General features: G+C 49.5%; 1 protein-coding gene across 13 annotated transcripts in view; it reads right to left on the bottom strand.

Annotated features, from left to right (window-relative positions):
* Positions 1-282: 282 nt before the first annotated feature.
* ZBTB40 (zinc finger and BTB domain containing 40) overlaps positions 283-18,314 on the bottom strand; it is a 43,075-nt gene continuing 25,043 nt past the window's right edge. For 6 of the 13 annotated variants that reach the window (XM_052791457.1, XM_052791463.1, XM_052791460.1 and 3 more), the window contains 13 exons: positions 17,748-17,884; positions 17,144-17,333; positions 16,838-16,933; positions 15,935-16,068; positions 14,782-14,950; positions 8,940-9,335; positions 8,254-8,460; positions 7,251-7,415; positions 6,576-6,790; positions 5,821-5,983; positions 5,402-5,488; positions 4,188-4,408; positions 283-3,448 (listed from right to left, as the gene is read on the bottom strand). In XM_052791457.1, the coding sequence (XP_052647417.1) occupies positions 3,257-3,448; positions 4,188-4,408; positions 5,402-5,488; positions 5,821-5,983; positions 6,576-6,790; positions 7,251-7,415; positions 8,254-8,460; positions 8,940-9,335; positions 14,782-14,950; positions 15,935-16,068; positions 16,838-16,933; positions 17,144-17,333; positions 17,748-17,884 (2,372 nt within the window). In that variant the 3' untranslated portion in view covers positions 283-3,256. Of the gene's footprint in view, positions 3,449-4,187; positions 4,409-5,381; positions 5,489-5,820; positions 5,984-6,575; positions 6,791-7,250; positions 7,416-8,253; positions 8,461-8,939; positions 9,336-14,781; positions 14,951-15,934; positions 16,069-16,837; positions 16,934-17,143; positions 17,334-17,747; positions 17,885-18,314 lie in introns of those variants that run through there. The other 7 variants (XM_052791464.1, XM_052791465.1, XM_052791466.1 and 4 more) reach the window with 7 other exon arrangements.

The raw sequence follows: 18,314 nt of genomic DNA, 5'->3' as shown, positions 1-18,314 counted from the left end.
CCTCCATGGGATGTTACTCCCCAGGCTTCTGTTATAGGCACTCTGCCCTTTTTCCAAAAGCATCTGGCACCTGCAACAGGAGGACACAGCGAAGGGCAGAACGGTCCCGTGTTCCAGCCTGACCCGACAACAGCTTCTCCACTTCTTACAGAGGATGGCACCAAGGTCAAGAGGGGCACAGGACCCCACCATAAAACCCAATGGGTCACCCAGCACCTGGAATAAGACCTGCAAAAATCACATTTTCCTTCCAATCAATTGCTTCACATGACACTGTGTAGCTACATCTTTCATTCTCCATGTTTTATTTTTACAGAGGAAAAAAGAATATGCAGCATAACAAGAAATCGCTAGTGATCAGCATCTTCAGCGTTGTGCACCAGACCAGGATGTGCCCTGGGAAACGCATCTTCCTTCTGGGTAGTACATAGGTGTTGCTAACACTGCAATTTGCTCTGACATGCATATTTCATCCATCAAGAAGGAACTGGAACGTGGGGATCCGAGTTATTATCTCCTCATAATGATACAGGAGATGCTTGATGGTCTCTGTACAGCTGCAGAGCTCTCACTGGGTGTATACTGCTGGCAGGACTGCCGAGGATACATCCACACAGACTTTTGCAGGGCACAAAGGCAGAAGAGATGGCCCTAAACAGGAGAGGTGAGCCTGAACTGTGCCTGATGTGTGATCTACACTGTCCTCCTTCAACTGTGACAACACTCAGTCAACAGCCGAGGATCAAACGGATCAAAACCAAAATGCATCACTTATATGCTCTTCCCTAGCTAAGCTCCCTCTGCCTTACGAGAGGGCTATAGAATAAGGCAACTTCTCCCCAAACCCTGCTAAATCTTTACTCTTCCTCCAGAGTTTTTCAGGAACAAAGGGAGATCAGCTTCACCTAGTGCTCCCTGAAGATAGTGACTCCCAAATGAAGGCTAAGCATCACCTGGACAATACAACCCCTGCTCCAGAGCACTCATGGAGCCTGTGCAGGATTTCCACAGCTCCCAGCCCCCACAGAGCCAGAAAAGAGTGAACAGCTTCCATCTCCACCAGCCTGCAGCACAAAATCCACCACTTACCTCCCAACATATCTGCTCTGAGACCATCAAGACATACTTGCTTGTTCTGTCATTATCCCCACGCTCATCCTAAGCACCACACACAGCTCTTCTGTGTCCAGGCAGGCATGAGATGGTCTCCAGCAGTTCCCCCTCTGCTCTTCTCCTGGCCAAGGGGGATCTCAGACTTTTTCACTGCTTCACCTCAGTAACAGATGTATTTTACCCTCTCCACACGTGGCCACAGCCCAGTTTCAGGTTCTTTTTAAGCAATGATATCCAGGGTTTGGAGGTGTCCTGTCCAGGGCTTCGAGTTGTCCTTCAGCTTTGCAGTGGCTCAAGGGCTCTCCACACCTGCCAGCCCAGGAGCTGAGGAAGGCCTGGGAAGGCTAAGAGGAGCTTCAGCAAAGGTGCAGAGGTACCTGGCCATTAGCACTAATCCTCAAGACCTTGAGCACCATCTCCTGGTCATTCCTGGACTCAGTGGCAACTTAACCTCATGCATCCCCCACTTCACCATCACCTCAAAGCCTGGGGGACAAACCGTGCATGCAACCAAGGAAGAGAAAGGTGGGAGCCCTTCAAGACATGTGCAACACTTCAACGGGGTCATATGCTTGCTGCCACACGCACACAAAAAACGCCATCCAGAACATTAGCTCCACCAAGCCCCTCTCCTGGGAGCACCCCTTGCTGTTCACTTCTCTCTGAGTTGTAATAGGAACAACAAACTATCTCACTGGCACAACCACCTTGGCATGCTCCTGTGTGACCATCTCTGACTGGTGGCTGTGAGCAGCCAGCACAAGATGCTGCTGGAAAACTCCAATCTGTTCATCTCTTGTGCTCTCGCAGCTCTGGGCAGCGTGATAAAACGGGTGTTGCTCACTGCAGGGTCTCAGGCTGCAAGATGCGGCGGGGATCACCGCTCAGTATGTAAATATTGCAGTGGCAGAGTTCAACCTTTTGGCATGAGGGAAAGGAAGATAAATGCTACCAGTCCCCTTAGAGCCACAGGAACCCTGCATCTATCTAATTGCACTTCATAATGGATTCAGCAAACCATTAATTATCAGATTATATTTTAGGAAACTGCAGATAAAAAAGCTTTATGAAATTTAGCCTTAAAGGGGCCAGTATGCTGCAATGAAGCTGTTGCATCGTGCTGGCACCAGAGGAGCAAACTTTACAGTAGGTACCTGAATGCATTTTACAAAGCAATGCCCTGTGTGCCACAGGGAACATCTATGTGCAGTCACAGCAGCTATTGCACACTCAGACAGAAATGCCTTCATTAGTTCCAATCCACTGATACCAGTAACGAGGGCCCCTGGCATGCAGGCACAACTCCTTCTCCTTTCTCAGATGTGGCAGCTTCAGCATGTGCTCAGTGAATTGGAGGAGGGGTGGGAGATCTCAGGGCTGTTTGCTTGCAAAGAGGATGAGGATGCCCAGACCTGCCTGTGACCCCTCTTTGTAATGGACAGTTGCAGCAAAAACATGGATGGGATCAGACCTGTGCTACACAACATATTACCTAAACAGCTCCAAAGCCATTTAGCACAACTCCCAAGAAGTCTCTGCTTGAGCAGAGAGGCCCAAATGTCAGCTCTGCGCTGGAGGAGTTTTCTAGCTGGCACAACAGGCAGCACAACGGTACATGGGAGAGCAACAGAAGAAACAAAGCAGCCCTTACTCACCCTGCAAAGCAGCAGATACCTGTGAGCACGTCACTGATTCAGCCATAAAAATCTCCACCTCGAATTCTCAGGACAGCTTTTTCTTTGGTTTCACATACCCATACCACCCCAACTTTGTCCTGCACTAGTCTCCTCTCCTCCACTCTGGTCACAGCAGTGGAGGAACACACATGAACACACCATATTCCCATCTTTTCCTCTGCTTCTTTATTTCTCTTGAGCCGGAAGAGATGGGTGGTCCAGCTCACCTGAGCTGGCAGCTGCTGACTGCAGGGAGACTTCCCAGGCCCTTGTGAATGTCTACAAATCTCTCCTGTCCATGGCCATGCTGTGCTTGCTGCATGCCATTTCTTTCGCAGTGACGCATAGACAGGGATGCTTTCCCAAAGAAACCCTGAATCTCCCTGCCGGAGCAGCACATTGAGGTACAGCTCCTGAATGAGTCTAGAGGATACCAGGCGCCATGCACGGGCACCTGCCACACACTCTCACTTGGCTTCTTCACAAATCAGAGTGACTTTGTCATCAAACAAGTCCTCCATAGTCACTGCCACCAGCTCGGAGCCAGTTTGGCTCGCTTGGGATTCGGGCAACGTCACAAAGACTTGGGAGCCAGCGAGTTGGGCGTCGTCGAAAGAGATGATGTGCTCTGCTGCTCCTTGCTCCGATGTCTGAATCACCTGCATGGAAGATGACCTGAGAATCAGACACTTACAGCACTGCTTTCCCCACAATCACTTTGCTACCCACATCTTTCCCAGCCCCAGCTCTAGTAATAACATTTAGCTTCACACCAGAGGTCTGCAATTACAATAGGCGTGAGACTAATGGGAAACACCAAACCACACACACCAATGATGCAAAAGAGAAGAACGGAGAGTAATTTAAATATTTCTCTCCACAAAATTGCTATAATTTAGCTCCACAAGCAGTCGTAGACAATAAACACTCTGTGATTATCCACTGGAGGAATGCCAGCCCAGGGAATCTTGCACACTGGGCTCCCTCATCCGAGGAGCTGTTCTCCACTGATGGCTGAGGTATTGAAGAGCAAGAGTCTGGGTTCAAGCCTAGCATTTGTCCTCCAACAAAACAGCTATAATCTCACACGGTATGTCACCTGGGTTCTAATAGCCTCTGAGTAACCAGGCACCTCTGCACACACTGTCAGTCCCTCCTCCTCGGCTCCTGAAAACCGGGACTGAGCTGCTTCCCCTCCAGCAAGCCCGCCTCACACTAGCATAGAAATCCTAGAGCACTGTGGGCTGAAGGGCTTGCATCCTGGACCCCTCTAAGAAGGGGGAATTGGGGAGCAGAAGGGGTGACAGGAGCCACAGGGTGGATTTGGGAAGAGTAAGAGGGTTGGAGGGGGAGGTTGGATGAACAACCACGAGGGCTGCAGCACAGAGCAGTCTATACCTGCACAATCTGGGCCGTGGTGGCTTGGGAGAAGACCACCTTGGGATGCTCAGCACTGTAGTGCCCCTCCAGCTCGCCCTGGGAGGGGAAGAGCTCCCCACAGAGCTTGCAGGTGAAGGTGCTCTCCGTCTGCTTGAAGTGCTCGCTGGTGACGTGGTTCTGCAGGGCCCCTGGGAAGTGGAAGGATGCTGAGCAGTACAAGCAGCAAAACAGCTGGGAGTCTGCAGGGAGAAGCACTGCCCTGAGCCTGGGCTGCGATGGCCAGGGTCAGCCCAAGGGCACAGGGAGCTGCAAATAGCCAGGACACACAGCGCTGAAACCCACCAGGGACCCAGGGCACAGCGCGTGCCAGTGTCCCTTCTCTTGGCTACACCACTGTCTGTCAAACAGTTTGTGGCCGTTCAGATCTGATTCAGCTCTAGCTCCCTGCAGCACTGGCATTCTGAAACCAGGTTGGTGTATCTGATCGCAGCCACAGCTGTCCCTTCTCGCAGACATCTCTTCTCCCTGTTCCCTCGCACCATCCAGCACTGCTCCTTGTTGGCCTGGCTTGCACTTCCCGATTCAGCTACTGCAAACCCATTATCCACCCCAGAGGCTCTCTCATCTCAGAGAGAGCTATGTCTAGGTCTTCTCCTTCCTCACTCTCCAGGCTGTGGTTGGCCGCCCCCTCTAATGTCTCCTGATCCACCTCCTCTCCTGCTATCCCATGCACAGCCCTGGGGACCCAGCTTTTGTAGTAGTCTGGTCTGTCAGTGCACTCTGTCCTCACAACATTGCTTCAGCTTGCCCGCTTGCCAAAGGGCCCTTGATGTGGTCTCCCCAAGCCCAAGTCCCTCTCTAATCTTTCTGGTGCTAAACTCCTTTCTTTCTCCAGTCTCCCACTAGCTCTACCCTCCACAAACCCCAATGCTCGGGGTTCAGTTCCTCGTTTCTCTATGCTGATATCTCCTCACCTGCACTTAGCTCTCTTCTCTGCTGTAACAAGCAAGTCCAGATCCCTCCTTGACTCCAGTGGCTCCAGAAGCTTAACAAACATGTCCCAGCCTCACCAAAACCAGTGCTTTTCCACTTCATCCATATTTTCTGTTTCCTCACACTCTGCTTCCTTACCATGTCCATCTTCACTCTCCCGCTTACAGCTTAGATGTCACACACTGATAGGAGCAGTCATTGCTCACAAGGTAACATGAACAACAGCAAATGTAACAGACCTGAGTGCCTGCACTTCACGTGGACCTGCAGGAGGGCCAGCGTGGGGAAGAGCTCCTTGCACGTCTCACACTCGTAGAACTTCACATCTGCAAACAAGGGCAAGAACAGAAAAGCATGCACCCAAGGTCTTCTACAAGAGACCTTCCAGACCAGAGCTCTGTTAATACTTCAGCAACACCACACATGCATACAGACATGAGGAGCATCTTTGAAGATAAGGCAGGAAAAGGAGAGGCCAAGAGCAAGTGAGCTGCAAGACACTGAGATGAGACTTGCCAGAAGAGATTGCTACAGGATACAAAGAATATACTGTGATTTGCAGGTAAACAGGATGTGCAGCCTTGTCCTATCAGAGTTATTACTACATCTCTCCCAGCAGTCACCACATGGTTTTGTTCACTAAAGAATGGGCCATTACCTGTGTGCTCTGTCTTGACATGCTTTCGGTGAGCAGCAGTGCTGGAGAAGGTTTTGTCACAGGAGCTGCACTGCAGGGAGGAGAACTTGGAGGAGCGGTGATTCTGAGCTGCAAAGACATCAGGGTGGTGGGTCCGGTTGTGATACCATAACCCTGACAACTGCTGCAATGATAAGGATCAAATCATGGTTACAATTCAAAGCCTTTCCAGGGCCATCATGACAGCAAGAAACTGTGTGGAAAGCAACAGGAACAGTGGGGTTGTGCTCAGCAGATACAAGACCTGCTCATCCTCCCACAGGACAAGAGCTAACACCTCACTTCTGTTTCTCCATTGCCCCCAAAAAGCTGAACACTGTTGACTCCCTCATCCTCATCTCACTCACTGCAGGTCCCCTTTTGGCGTTGAATTTCTGCTCCCTTGTAGGAATGTGCTCCCACACACACTCCCACTGAGGCATGCCATTTGCAACACAAGTATTTTTATTTCTACTCTTCTTGGCAGCTAGAAACTTAAGTGAAAGGGATTTGTGAGGGTCTAGATGGGCAGGTATGTAGCCCTTTGCAGTCACGGCCCATCTCTCGCCATGGACTTGCCTTTTTCCTACAAACTCTGCCTCCTCTGTGCAATTTTTCCTTCTGCTGACCACAAACTGCTCCACTCAGTGCACATGGCCAGGAGAGACATCCCAGTGCAGGAGCGGGCAATGGCAACCTCCAGCACACGAGACCAAATCGTTGCTGCACCAGCTCACCTGGTAAGCTTTGTCACAGATCTCACAGCTAAAGGGCTTTCCTCCAACATGAGTCACCATGTGGCGCTCCAGGAGGGACGGGGCGCTGAAGACTTTAGTGCAGGTGGGGCAGGGGTGGTACTCCCGAGAGTGGGCCTCATGGACGTGCTTGCGGTGCTCCTGCAGGGTGGCAAAGCTCATCCGGCACTTCTTGCAGTCATAGGGATCTTCAATGTCTGCCGCCCAGAAATGCAACAAAAACCACAGGGGACAAAGAAATCAAGGAAAAAAATTAATTAATTAGGAGGGGAATTCACAGGGGGAGGAAAGAAAAGGGAAAGAAAAACTTGTTACTTCCCAGATGAAAACTAGCACTGGAGTTTTGGCTTTGCATAGAGATGTTGCTGCTCCTGCTCACCTACAGCTTCCCGTGGTGGGTTCCCAGCAGCTTGCGATTTGCTGGAAGTCACCCCTACCATTTTCTTTGGGATAACCCTACTCATAGCATCAAACCACTAAAGAGTCTTGCTTTTCTTGAGAGGGAAAAATCCCACCACAAGACTCCCAGACAGCCTCCAGGCACAAGTAACACCCACACAAGCCTCCCCAAGCACAGATGGGTCTGCCATGACCCCACAGAAGCTGTGCCTCGCAGGCTGGACTGCTCAAGCCAGGGAGGCAGCTGGCCACACTCACTGTGGAAGGTCCGGAGGTGGATGGAGAGCCCGTTGGCCTGGCGAAAGCCTTTCCCACACTCCCGGCAGACATACGGCTTGTCCCCCGTGTGAGTCCGGACATGGCGTGACAGCTCGATGGACTGGGCAAACACAGCATCGCAGTACTGGCAGGCGTACATCTTCCCTGCAGCGACACCCAGGGTGAGAGCCTGCACCTAGCAGGACAGTAGCTCTGTCTGGACTATGCCTAATTTCAAAGGGAGGGGGAAGAGACTGTAAAGTGGACAGGCTTTCCTGTGGTAGCCAAAGCATATCAGCGCAGGGTCAAAAAGTCCTAGAGGTGCTGGAGAAAACCACAACTGCACAGGAAATATTAAATTACTACAGACCTCAAGTATCCGGAGGTACTACACACTTCTAGAGGTACTACACGCTGGCGTGCCTCATGTTCAAAATTAATTGCCCAACCGCATCACACTGGTGCAACAGTGGGAAATACACCCAAGCGTATTTCTTACAAACACAGCGATGCATCCTCTGTGCCGATCAGCTGGAAGAGGCATACTTAAACCCCAGTAGCACATGGGGCTGAGTGCAGGGGCAGAAGAAGCACTGGCGTGAAAAACTACATGAAATTCAGCTAGAGGGAGGGATGGGAGAAAGCTGGTTAACCAGAGGGAGAAGGACACATTGCAGGAGTCTAGATGTGAGGGGACTGAGAGGAGCTACTCAGGAAAAAAACAAGGAAGGCAGAGGAAGATCCCCTTAATGGAGAGCAAACTGCTAACTGGGTGGCTAATCAGAGGACCATGGAGTCCTTGTAGGAGTAAGGGCATGGGAGAAAAGCAGAGTGGGGAACTGCAGGCAAAACCATGCAGGTGAAGGAGATCTGGGAGCAGCCTGCTGCCCAGGACTCCCCCAAAGGATGGGGAAGCAGCCAGGAGGCAGATGGAGGAACAGGGCATGAAGTAGTGGATGGAGCAAGCGAAGCCCATGGCCAGGCTTCCACAGGGAAGGCTCACCTTCAGCGTGTTTCTTCTTGGTGTGGTACGCAAGGGCTGAGGCCTGCATGAAGGTCATCAGGCAGTGCTTGCACATGAAGGGCCGGTCCCCTGTGTGCAGCCGCAGGTGGTTCTTCAGTGTGGAGTTGGCCGCAAACTTGGCCCCGCACTCCTCGCAGGAGAAGGGCTTCTCATCGAAGTGCTCCGTCAGCTTGTGGTACTGCATCCCTGGGGAGGCAGGCAGGACACCCAGGTGGCACCGGTGGGACCCACTGCCAGCCCTGCCTGACCCTGCTGCAGACGCACCAGTCCACCAGCCCACCCATGACACCAGGGGTCGACCGGTGTCCTCTGGCCCGGAGGTCCACCATGATATCATGAGCTGCCACAGGGAGGGCAAAGAGACTCGAGTCCTCTTACTCGTCCTGCTAAACCAGCCGCAGAACTGGAACAGCTTGATTATTTTTGGAGGCTTTTAAATTTGCCAGTAGCCCCGCTTTTCTTTGATGAGCCATGTGGAAAACCAATTAGGGAAAAACTAATCAGAAAGTGGTTGTGCTCAGTGGGGCAGGAGAAATGAGCTGAGCTGTGTTTCTCACACACGGTGCTCACAGAGCTGCAGGGAGGAGGAGGAGGAGGAGATTTCAGACTAACACTTTATTATATTGTCCAGACTTTCCAAACACCCCTGCTCCCACCAATCTTACCTGAGGCATGAGCAAACTCTCGGCCACAGATGTCACACGCCACAGGGAGCCGCTTTTTCTTCTTCTTGGCCCCGTGGACCTCCAGCTGATGCTTCTCCAGCTCCTTCTTCGTCGATTTGACCTCGCTGCACTCCTTACACTGGATCTGCTTTCCTCTGGCCACCCGACAACGTTTCATGTGCACCTTCAGGCGGCAGTAGAAATGGAAGGTCTTATCGCAGGCTTTGCAGACAAAAGTCTTCTTGGAAGAAGGTTTTTCTTGGGGTTCCCTCAGTTCCTTGGCAGTGGCATCTCCCACCTTGTCCTCATCTTTGTCCAGAGCTTCAACTTGGGATTCACTGTTCACCTTCCACTTCCTGATCCCAGGTTTCTCCCCACTTCCCTCAGTCAAGAGACCTACAGAAAAAGCAGTTCCTGTTTCAGTGGTGACCACTAGGACTAGGCACCAGCCCCTCAGTCTCCCATCTCCTGAATGCTCCTACACAGACAGTTGTCCCTGGACAGCAATAACAGACACATATCAGACACGCTGTCCCATCACAATGGTGGCACATGGCTGCCCAAAAGTGGCCATGGCCATGCATGGTACGATGCATGAAAGAGTGGACCTTGAATTTCTCCACCCACGAATAGCAGGGGTTGGATGAGATGGCAAGAGCCAGGGCCAGATTTTCTAAAGAGCTTGCTCCTCAAACAGGAACAACTTTTGCTTCCAAGCATCTGCCTCTTGCTCAGACACATGAAGTTACAGCTGTGCTTAAATGTTTGAAGATCTGAGCCTCAGGTATGATACTGTCTAAGTCTGCCATTGAGAGTGGATATCCAGCCATTAATTACAAGAAATCTCAGGAACACTTCCCAAACACAAACTCTTTGAAAGGGAACAGATAATCTTGCTACGACCCTTTTGAATCTTTTGGTTAGGGCCCTGAGGTATTCTAAATCGCTCATTACATTCACTTCTTACAAAGTATAATGCTTTTCTGAGTTCCTGTAACACCATCATCTCAAAAAGCACAAGCTGGGAAATTCACCTAGGATCTCAATCTACAAAAAAGACCCACGGGGAATGCATATATGGAAGAAATCAAAATACAAACATATATTTGGCTTCTTTGCTTTAATGAGAACCATGCAACTGTGTGGCCATGGAAACCAGTGCAGACTTCTCCTTTTGCCAATGCACAGGAAATTCACCCTGTGCTTGCAAAACTTCATTTCTACCTTCCTCACTATGGGAAGAGCTCAGCAAAGTGTCCTCCCCGCACAGCGCTACTGTCCTGGATTTCCAACACAACTAGAAACCAGATGACATTCCAACACACTTGGAAACCTTAAGATATCAAGTGGTGACCCACCAACCAGTGAACACATCAAGGGAGAAAAAGACTGGAAGACTGGTTTCCAGTTTGACCTGCTCTATAAAGATAGCAATACGCACCTTTTACCTCTAAGATCTCTTCCCACATCCCTACAACCAACACTGTCAGTTTTTCTGACCCAAGTGAAGAAGAATCTTTAAACCTGATGATGATGATGAATGTGGATGAGGATGAACGTGGAGGAAGATGTGAGCATTAAGGACACCAGGACTGGAAATGTCTAGAAGTACCACCATGGCAGCAGGGTTGTAAACCTGAGTCAGATGAAGTGGAGTTTTGCCACAGACCCTAGCAGGCCAAAAGCTGGCTCATGGTCCTCCTGCTCTTACGCCTGTGAAAATGGTGTTCAGGATTACAAACCTTTAGCCTAGCCAACAGCACAAGACTGTAAAGGTATAAAGGCAGGTGAGGCTCTCAACTTCAGTCCACCTTCATGGGGAAATACATAAAGGGGCTCCAGGAACAGCTCTCCATCTTCAGGGGGATGCTACTACTCCCAGAGAACAGTTTTGAAAGAAAGCTGAAGCAGATCACATGAAATCGATGGCTAGGTACCTGCACCCTGTAGTCCCGTGCCAGTGTAATATATACATCCTGGATGGCAGGAGGAACCTTGCCATGATGGAATACATCCTCAAAAGCCTTTGAACATCTGGCTACCATGAGACAGGAGAATGGGAGACATGCTAAACTGCATGATGCAAAGCTGATGTGGCAGTAAGGTCAGGCGCCAGGTTGCTGAGCTTGCAGGTTTCTTTAACAGCATCAAGTACCACAGGCTGGCTGCTGCCTGAACAGAAGAGAGGACACATGGCACTGCTACATCACGGCAGCAATTCCTTTCCACTTGGCAGCCAGGTTGTCTCCCAGAACCCCTCCTATGGGTGAAGACAACATTTCACACCTCATGAGAGCAGCACTGAGCAACAGACATTACCCAGCCAACTTCTGTCCTTGGAGATGTAGGAAGCTTAGAGGTGAACTTGAGTGCCCTCCTGAGAAATAAGACCAGAGTGAAGAAGTGATTGCACATCAAGTTTGAGGGGCAGTAACTTAGCATGCCTTGGCCATGCCCCTGGCTGAGTCTCCTGGGGTAAACATACACCAGAAAAGGTCCCAGACAGGAATTCCCAACTATGGGGTCGTCTGGGACTCTGGACTCCGCAGCACTTTCCATTCTCTGGTGGCAAAGACATTCAGCACTGGAAGAAAAACCCTGCTGTTAATTATGGCGTATTTCACACCAAGTTCTCTTTCTCTTTTTTAAGTGGTCTGCTGAGTCTATAATCCTGGTGGCTGCTCTATCCTCCCTGCAGAACTCCAGAAGCAGATCTCTTAGGGTGTGACCATGCCATCTCTCACTTCTTCAGCTTAAGCTGGAAGAAAATTCCACATACCCCTTTGCATCTTGAAGGTCATTCCAATGTTTGCTGACACGCATAGTGGCTTCTAATGCAGAACTTCTACAGGGGAGAATGGCATTTGCTTGCAGACCCTCCAATTTCACAATTCCAGGGGCTGACCCAGGCCTAAGTTAGATGCTAACTGTCATTTTTAAACACAAGACTATGCAGAGGAAAAGCCTTTTTGCTGGACTTCTTGATGCATTTCTGAGATTTGAAAGTGAAACATATTTTGACAAACATGATCTCCCAAGAAGTGATTGCACGGAGACCTGGAAAGCAGCTGGCTAAGGAGAAGGTTGTGGAGTTGGCTGGAAGAGCCAAACCTCATCCTTGCATGCACCAGCTGCCAAGAGGGAAAGTGCTCTGACTACAGAAGGCACCCAAGGAGAAACCAACAGATTTCATATTGTACCTCCACCAAAGAAACCAACCCATTACTTTGGTGATGCTGAGTGTGGTTGGGGATGGACACAGACAGTTTCCTCCACAGGGATGCCTAGTGCTTTCCAACTGCTTCAGCTCACCTAAATTAAATATCAGAATTATTTTTTTTCTTCAGTAGAGATGTAAAAACCGTTGCTTTCAAATGGAAACGCAAACTGTACACATCTCTGCACAGCACATACGTTCTTCAGACATGTAAGATCACCTCTGTTTCAAGTGGAAGCTCACATCCCTCAAACATGAGGCCTGCAGTTATCACTCATATCTCATGCCAAGACCCACATGGCTATTGATCCATAAAGCCACCTGCAACATCTAGGGCTGGTAAGCAGTGATATCAGAGCTGAGGAGACTGGCCTAGAAATTAAGATATGGAAGTTCAGTGTAAAGATCTGTAGGATGCCAAAAAGGGGCTGGTAACTGGCAATCCTCCTCTGAACACTTCGTATAGAATATACATTTTTGCCAAGTAAATACCATTTTTCCAGGGCTCTTGTTTTTGATGCTGCTTCTTGCTTGATTTCGTCTCAACCTTGGCTTGAAGCCCTGCAAAGACACTTAGTAACAGCAGTCTGCTCTCTTTGATATTGGTGCCAGAGAAGCAAGCATCTGCCAGGGCAATCTAGCTGACTCCCCAGGTCCCTCACTGGTAAGCACTGCAAGGTGTTCAAGAGCTTAGGTGGGCTGCACATTCACAGGCACGTGCAATTGCTGTTGGCTTACCTCCTCTAGAGTCACCAGGGCATCAGCCCTGGCACATCCCAAGGTCAGACAGGGTCAAGGGGAGTGGGACAAGTGCCTGCAGCTTTGGAGGGAGACAGAGGAGGAATGGCAGATAAGAAGGAATTGCCTTTTCTCCGGAAATCCTCATCAGAGCCATGACCAGGTTAAAAAGCCAACTGGATTGGTAGCAGCTCTTGGTGGAGTTACAAGAGAGGACCTAGATCTGAACTGGGCATGAATACGGGATCTACAGTGTAGGACATCTCTCAGGGAGACCACTAAGGCCACTGAGTCAAGAAAGCAGAGCAGAGCATGTGCTATCACCCTCCAAGCCCTATGGCTAGAGCAGTAATCCAGATCCTCAGTTTCTTCTACACATGCCCTGCTCTCTGTCACCCAGTCCCATTTACCACCCCAACAACATTGCCTCATTGCTCAAGAACGCAGGCAAGCTAACTAACCTAGGGTGCAGAGAGTGACCTAGGGGCAGGTCACTCTCTGTCCCTTCCCAGCACATGGGGAACATTGGCTTTGCCTGTCACTGTCAAACACAAAACAATGGTGAGTCTCAAAGCCAGGAGGCTCGTGTTCATTCATAAAGACTGATCGTGGCCCTGACCAAAATTTTCAGACAAAGCAATTAAACCTACTCCTAAAAAATGACAAGACATTAATAACAAGCTGCCTACCCTAACTACCTAACAATCTGCTAGTATTTCCACACTGCACCGTAAGCTAAGCAGCTCTGGCATCACGAGTAAATAAGGATGGATTGAGCTGAACCAGCGCTTGTGCTTGGATAAAAAAAAATAAAAATAATAATAAAAAAAAAAAAATCACACTGTGTACATCCCAGTGGATTCTGCAGCCCAAAGAATCTGGATGCACTGGGAAACGCAACGCCATGAAAATGTATGTGAGCAAACAGAATAAGCAAGTCATATTTGCATCCTTTTCAAGAGAACGCAAACCTGCAGTTAGCTTCCTGGCCCTCTGCTATCTTTCTCATTAAAGCACCAAATTCTGTTAAGCATTGTTCCTTCAAATGACGGATGCAGAGATACAATTCAGCTCAGCTGGAAAGCATCCCACAGCTCAGGGCAGGGTCTCACACATGGTTATTGCTATGCATTTGTTTCTGGAGTTCACCAAATTGCTATCTGCATATGTTTTGTTCATACCTTTGCCAAACTAGTACAGTATGTAACATTCCCCTACTGCTGTGGGACCCTCCCAGGGGATCATTTGCTCTATAAAGTTTATACACAGCAAGACCAAATTAAGGCACTCTAAGAAAATTAACTCAGAAAACAGTCTGGGACTACAAACTGCACCATCACGGTCATCTTTGCACAAGACAAGTGCACTCTGATGTGACCTTTCCACAGTCAGCCTGTGAAGTATCCACACATACACAAAGTCAAGGGACTGCAATACAAGTCCAAATTCATACAGATCCAACAATACAGGAGGAGCCAAAGAAACCCCACAGCTTGAGGATAGTAATTCTGAAAAACAAGCCAATATAGATACAACTTACGTAACTAAGTTGCTTAAACGCCTCCAGAGCAAGGACTGGGGTGGAAAAGTGCAAATGCAGTTAAGGAATACCAGTATGGGCTAAGTTATGGTCTCCACAACCCTCATGATGTACAAAACTTTAATATGGTGCATTTTACCAGCAGGAGAAATGCACACTCCAGGGCTTGGATCCAGAGGTCATCCCTGTGAATCCTCCTGCAAGTACAACCCCGATACCTGGCCAGGGGTAGTTCTGTGAAATGACCTCAGGTCACCAGGACACTGAGATCCACTACCAAACTGCGCAGGACTCCCATAACTGTGTGTAAAAGATCACAGAAGGATGAAAGCCTGTGCTTTTCTTACCCACATGCCCCAGCTCCTGCATCACTGGCTGCAGGTCCGGGAAGGACTCATGGACATTGCACAGCAGCTGACAGATCTTGATGGCCGGGACAGACCTCTCCTGGGCTGTGCTCAGAGCTGCTTTCAAGGAGGCCTCTGAACTTCCCTTCTGAGCAGAAATACTCAGTAGCTGCAGAAGTAAGAAGAAGAAGAAAACATCACATGACAGAGATTTTGGGCTGTGAAAGGTCGGGATGGTCTGGGAGTGAGGGCACGTCCGCTTTATTTCATCTCTACTGCTGGGAACCTGCTTTGAGAAACCAGAAAAGAAATCCCTTTCCATACAGGTCTTTGTCCCTCCACTGACGGATGTGCATGAACTGAGAGAATTTCAGGATTAAAAAAAAGTTACAACGAATTAAATTCTCAGACTTTCTGGTTTGGTATTAGCTCACTTAAAACCACCTTTCCACAGAAAGAGCAGTTCCTCAATGCCTTACACCATTACAAGCTTACCTAACTCATAAACCTGTCTTTCATATACAACTCTCTCTGGGCTTTTCTCTCCCTTCCAAATCCAAACCTGCTTCAGACAGCCACTGCAAGGAGAACCAAGGTGAGAATCTGTGCATGCCCATACGTACCTCACCCTTCCAGATCTCCAACAGTACCTAACCAGAGCAAGAATGAGCAACCATAGACTGCTTGGTGGAAAAGGCCAGCTTGTTACTAACTAACACAACCCATTTTCTTTGTCCAAGAGAAAAAAGGCAAGGCACTCTGGAATGCTACACAATCATGGCATCGTCAGTGCACTTTCTAGGAGTGTTTCATTCTCATATGTCCTGGAACAACCAACTCAAATGGAAACCCACTCCCTGGCTGCTCTGCTTTCTCCAGGACTTCAGCACCCTTGCAGAGCTGGAACAATTTTGCTGTGTTTGAATACCCACATTTTCACCAGCTGAGAATCTTGCTGGCAATTTCTTTTACCTAAAAACTCCTGCAGAATTTAATACAAAACACCCAACACACTCTTACTTCAGCAGAGGGTCACCTCCAACTTTGGATGGCTTCCCCAACCTAAGTAATGTCCCTTGATTTCAGTGCATGCTATGGCTTGTCCACCCTTTGAGCCCCAAACCATGCCAGCTCCAAGAGCACCCCCTTGCACCTCTTTTACTGCTTCTGTGAGTTGTGCCTCCCCTGGAGCCAAGCCCTCCGGGTCCACTCTCTGCTGGATGGCCTCTGAGATCAGCTTGCTGTGCCGCAGGATGATCTCAATGGCTGTGCTCTCGCTGGTGGCCACTAAAGAAAGATGAAAATAAAAAGTAAAGGTATTTAAAAAACACAAAACCCAAGGAGAACCTGAAGGCCTTAGCTTCGCTTAGCTTCATCCAGCCCGCTCCTGAAACTGAGCCGTTAACAGGAGTGACTTCTTTAAGGCATAGGAAACAGCAAACAACTACAGGCAAGCTTTGGTTATACTAATTGGAGCACTGACATCCAGCATAAAACCCTAGCAGACCTCATTTCTCACTGCTTGTCCAACTTCGGGTGAGAAGATCAGGTCTTCCAAAGCATGTTGCTGAAAGAGACAGTGACAAACTCAAAAGGCAGGCATGGTTCTCCCAAGACTCCAGATTTCTTCTCTCCCCCAATTATAGACATCTCATTCCGACTTTTGCAGAGAAACAGGCATTTCTAGGCACAATTTGCCTCATCCAAGGACAGCCACGTAAAAAGTGGCCAGATGCACCACATGCCAGAAGTGCTGGTTTCTCCAGGCTGAGCACAGAGGTGATGGAGGAGTTCAGATGGAGGCAGCTACACCACAGGCATCTGACTGCAGGCAGGTGAACCCCAGCTTTGGGCCCACAGGGCCAGCACACAAAGCTGGGCTCTGCACAGCCTCCCTCTCCTGCCCCACAAGACTACCAACCTCAGCGCTCCTCAGACTTGCATGAGATTTTGACAACGATATTGGGGGAAAAGCACAGTTTAGGTTTTAAAGTAGGAAAACTCAAAGCCAGAGGCTGAGACTCTGGGGAGGACAGGGTGGTGACTGCACACAGACCTCCAATGAAACCCATGCATTCAGTCTGATGGGCCTCCAGCTGGTTATTATTGCACGATGGGGGCCAGCTCTCAAAAGGTTTCCTCATTACAAAACCTGAAAGCACAGAGCCACAAGCAAAGCACCTGCGTTTGCAGACCAAAGTGCTTTTCCAAACAGTCAATTGTTTCACCGACGACACGGGTGTTGAGGCCCACTGGAAGAAGAGAGGTTCCCAGCCAGGGAGAAGGTGAGGAGTTAGAAAGCAGCTCCTGCCAGCAGCAGGAGAAGCTCAGGGAGAGCAGGAGGGGACACCAAGGCCATTACCTGCTTGGAAGAAAAACTCTGCGCCAGGTTGTTTCCGAATCTCGTCCATGAGCAGGTTCAGTGCTGCAGGTTCCCGCACAGCTAGAAGCAGCTGCCAAATGGCAGAGACGGACAAAGACTGCTCCTCCAGCGCTGCTGACACGAGGGAGGCGAAACCACCAGCCTCACACTTCACAACCTGCTCCATCGCCTTGGAAAGACCCACAGCGAGGCACTAACAAGACTGCGGCTCACCCCAGACCCAGCCTTCCCTTGCTCCCACCCTGCTGAAGACCTGGCTCACACTGCAACTCAAGTGGTGACCACTTGGAAGCCCAGCTCTTCACATGAACACATCAGCTATTTCCTCAACTCTCTCCAAAGCTGAGCATCTCTCCTCAGTACCCAAATCAGACACTCTTACTTGCCAGCCTTCAGCTTCATATATGTTACCTGCTTCACTCCCACAATGGGATACTGAGAAATCATTAAACCGAGTCCTGCTTGAGGACTGCCCCAAACCAAGCCATGACAAGTAGTAAATCAAGTCCTCAGGACTTGATAGGGATCCCAGATGGGGATTAAAGCTCAGTATCTGCTTGCACACATGCAGGAGACTGCTTACCTCTCTCTCAGTAGGAGCCAGGCTCTGTGCAGCAGAGATACCCTGCAACAGTGTCTGGGTGTCTGTGAGGAGCTCCACCAAGTTTTGTCGGTATCGTCTCAACAGTTTGGCTCCAAAATCCTCTGGGGTCCATTTGGCTGAATGCAAGTGAATGAAAATAAGAACAGCTCAGCTTGCAGCACCTTCCCAAAGGGCTTCAGAGCTAGGGGATAACAAAAAAGCCAAAGCAACCAGTTCTCCCTGGGTCACTAACGCTCAGGGCCTTACGCTTAGGACACCTGGATTCACCTTCAAGCAGAGGATGAACATGACAAATCAAAACACATGGCAAATCAAAACTGCTCCAGATCAAAGACAACACAGAATATCCTCTGCCCATATGCGCCAACAGAAATAGATCTCTGGCACCCAAATGCCTTCCAAGTCTCAGTCCTGGTCTGAGCCCAGAAGAAGAAGAAAGTCTCAGTTTTCAGCTGTGTTCAGCAGGTAAACATGTGGCCTTGTCTGTGAAGATAACACCTCGAGATGCTCATCAGCCTCTTCTGATGGCCTGGAATCAAGGAGACC

This window comes from Harpia harpyja, chromosome 7 (assembly GCF_026419915.1).
Source record: "Harpia harpyja isolate bHarHar1 chromosome 7, bHarHar1 primary haplotype, whole genome shotgun sequence".
Classification (NCBI taxonomy): Eukaryota; Metazoa; Chordata; class Aves; order Accipitriformes; family Accipitridae; genus Harpia; species Harpia harpyja.
The sequence above is the reverse complement of the archived record's forward strand: the minus strand, read 5'-3'. Positions and strand labels throughout refer to the sequence as shown.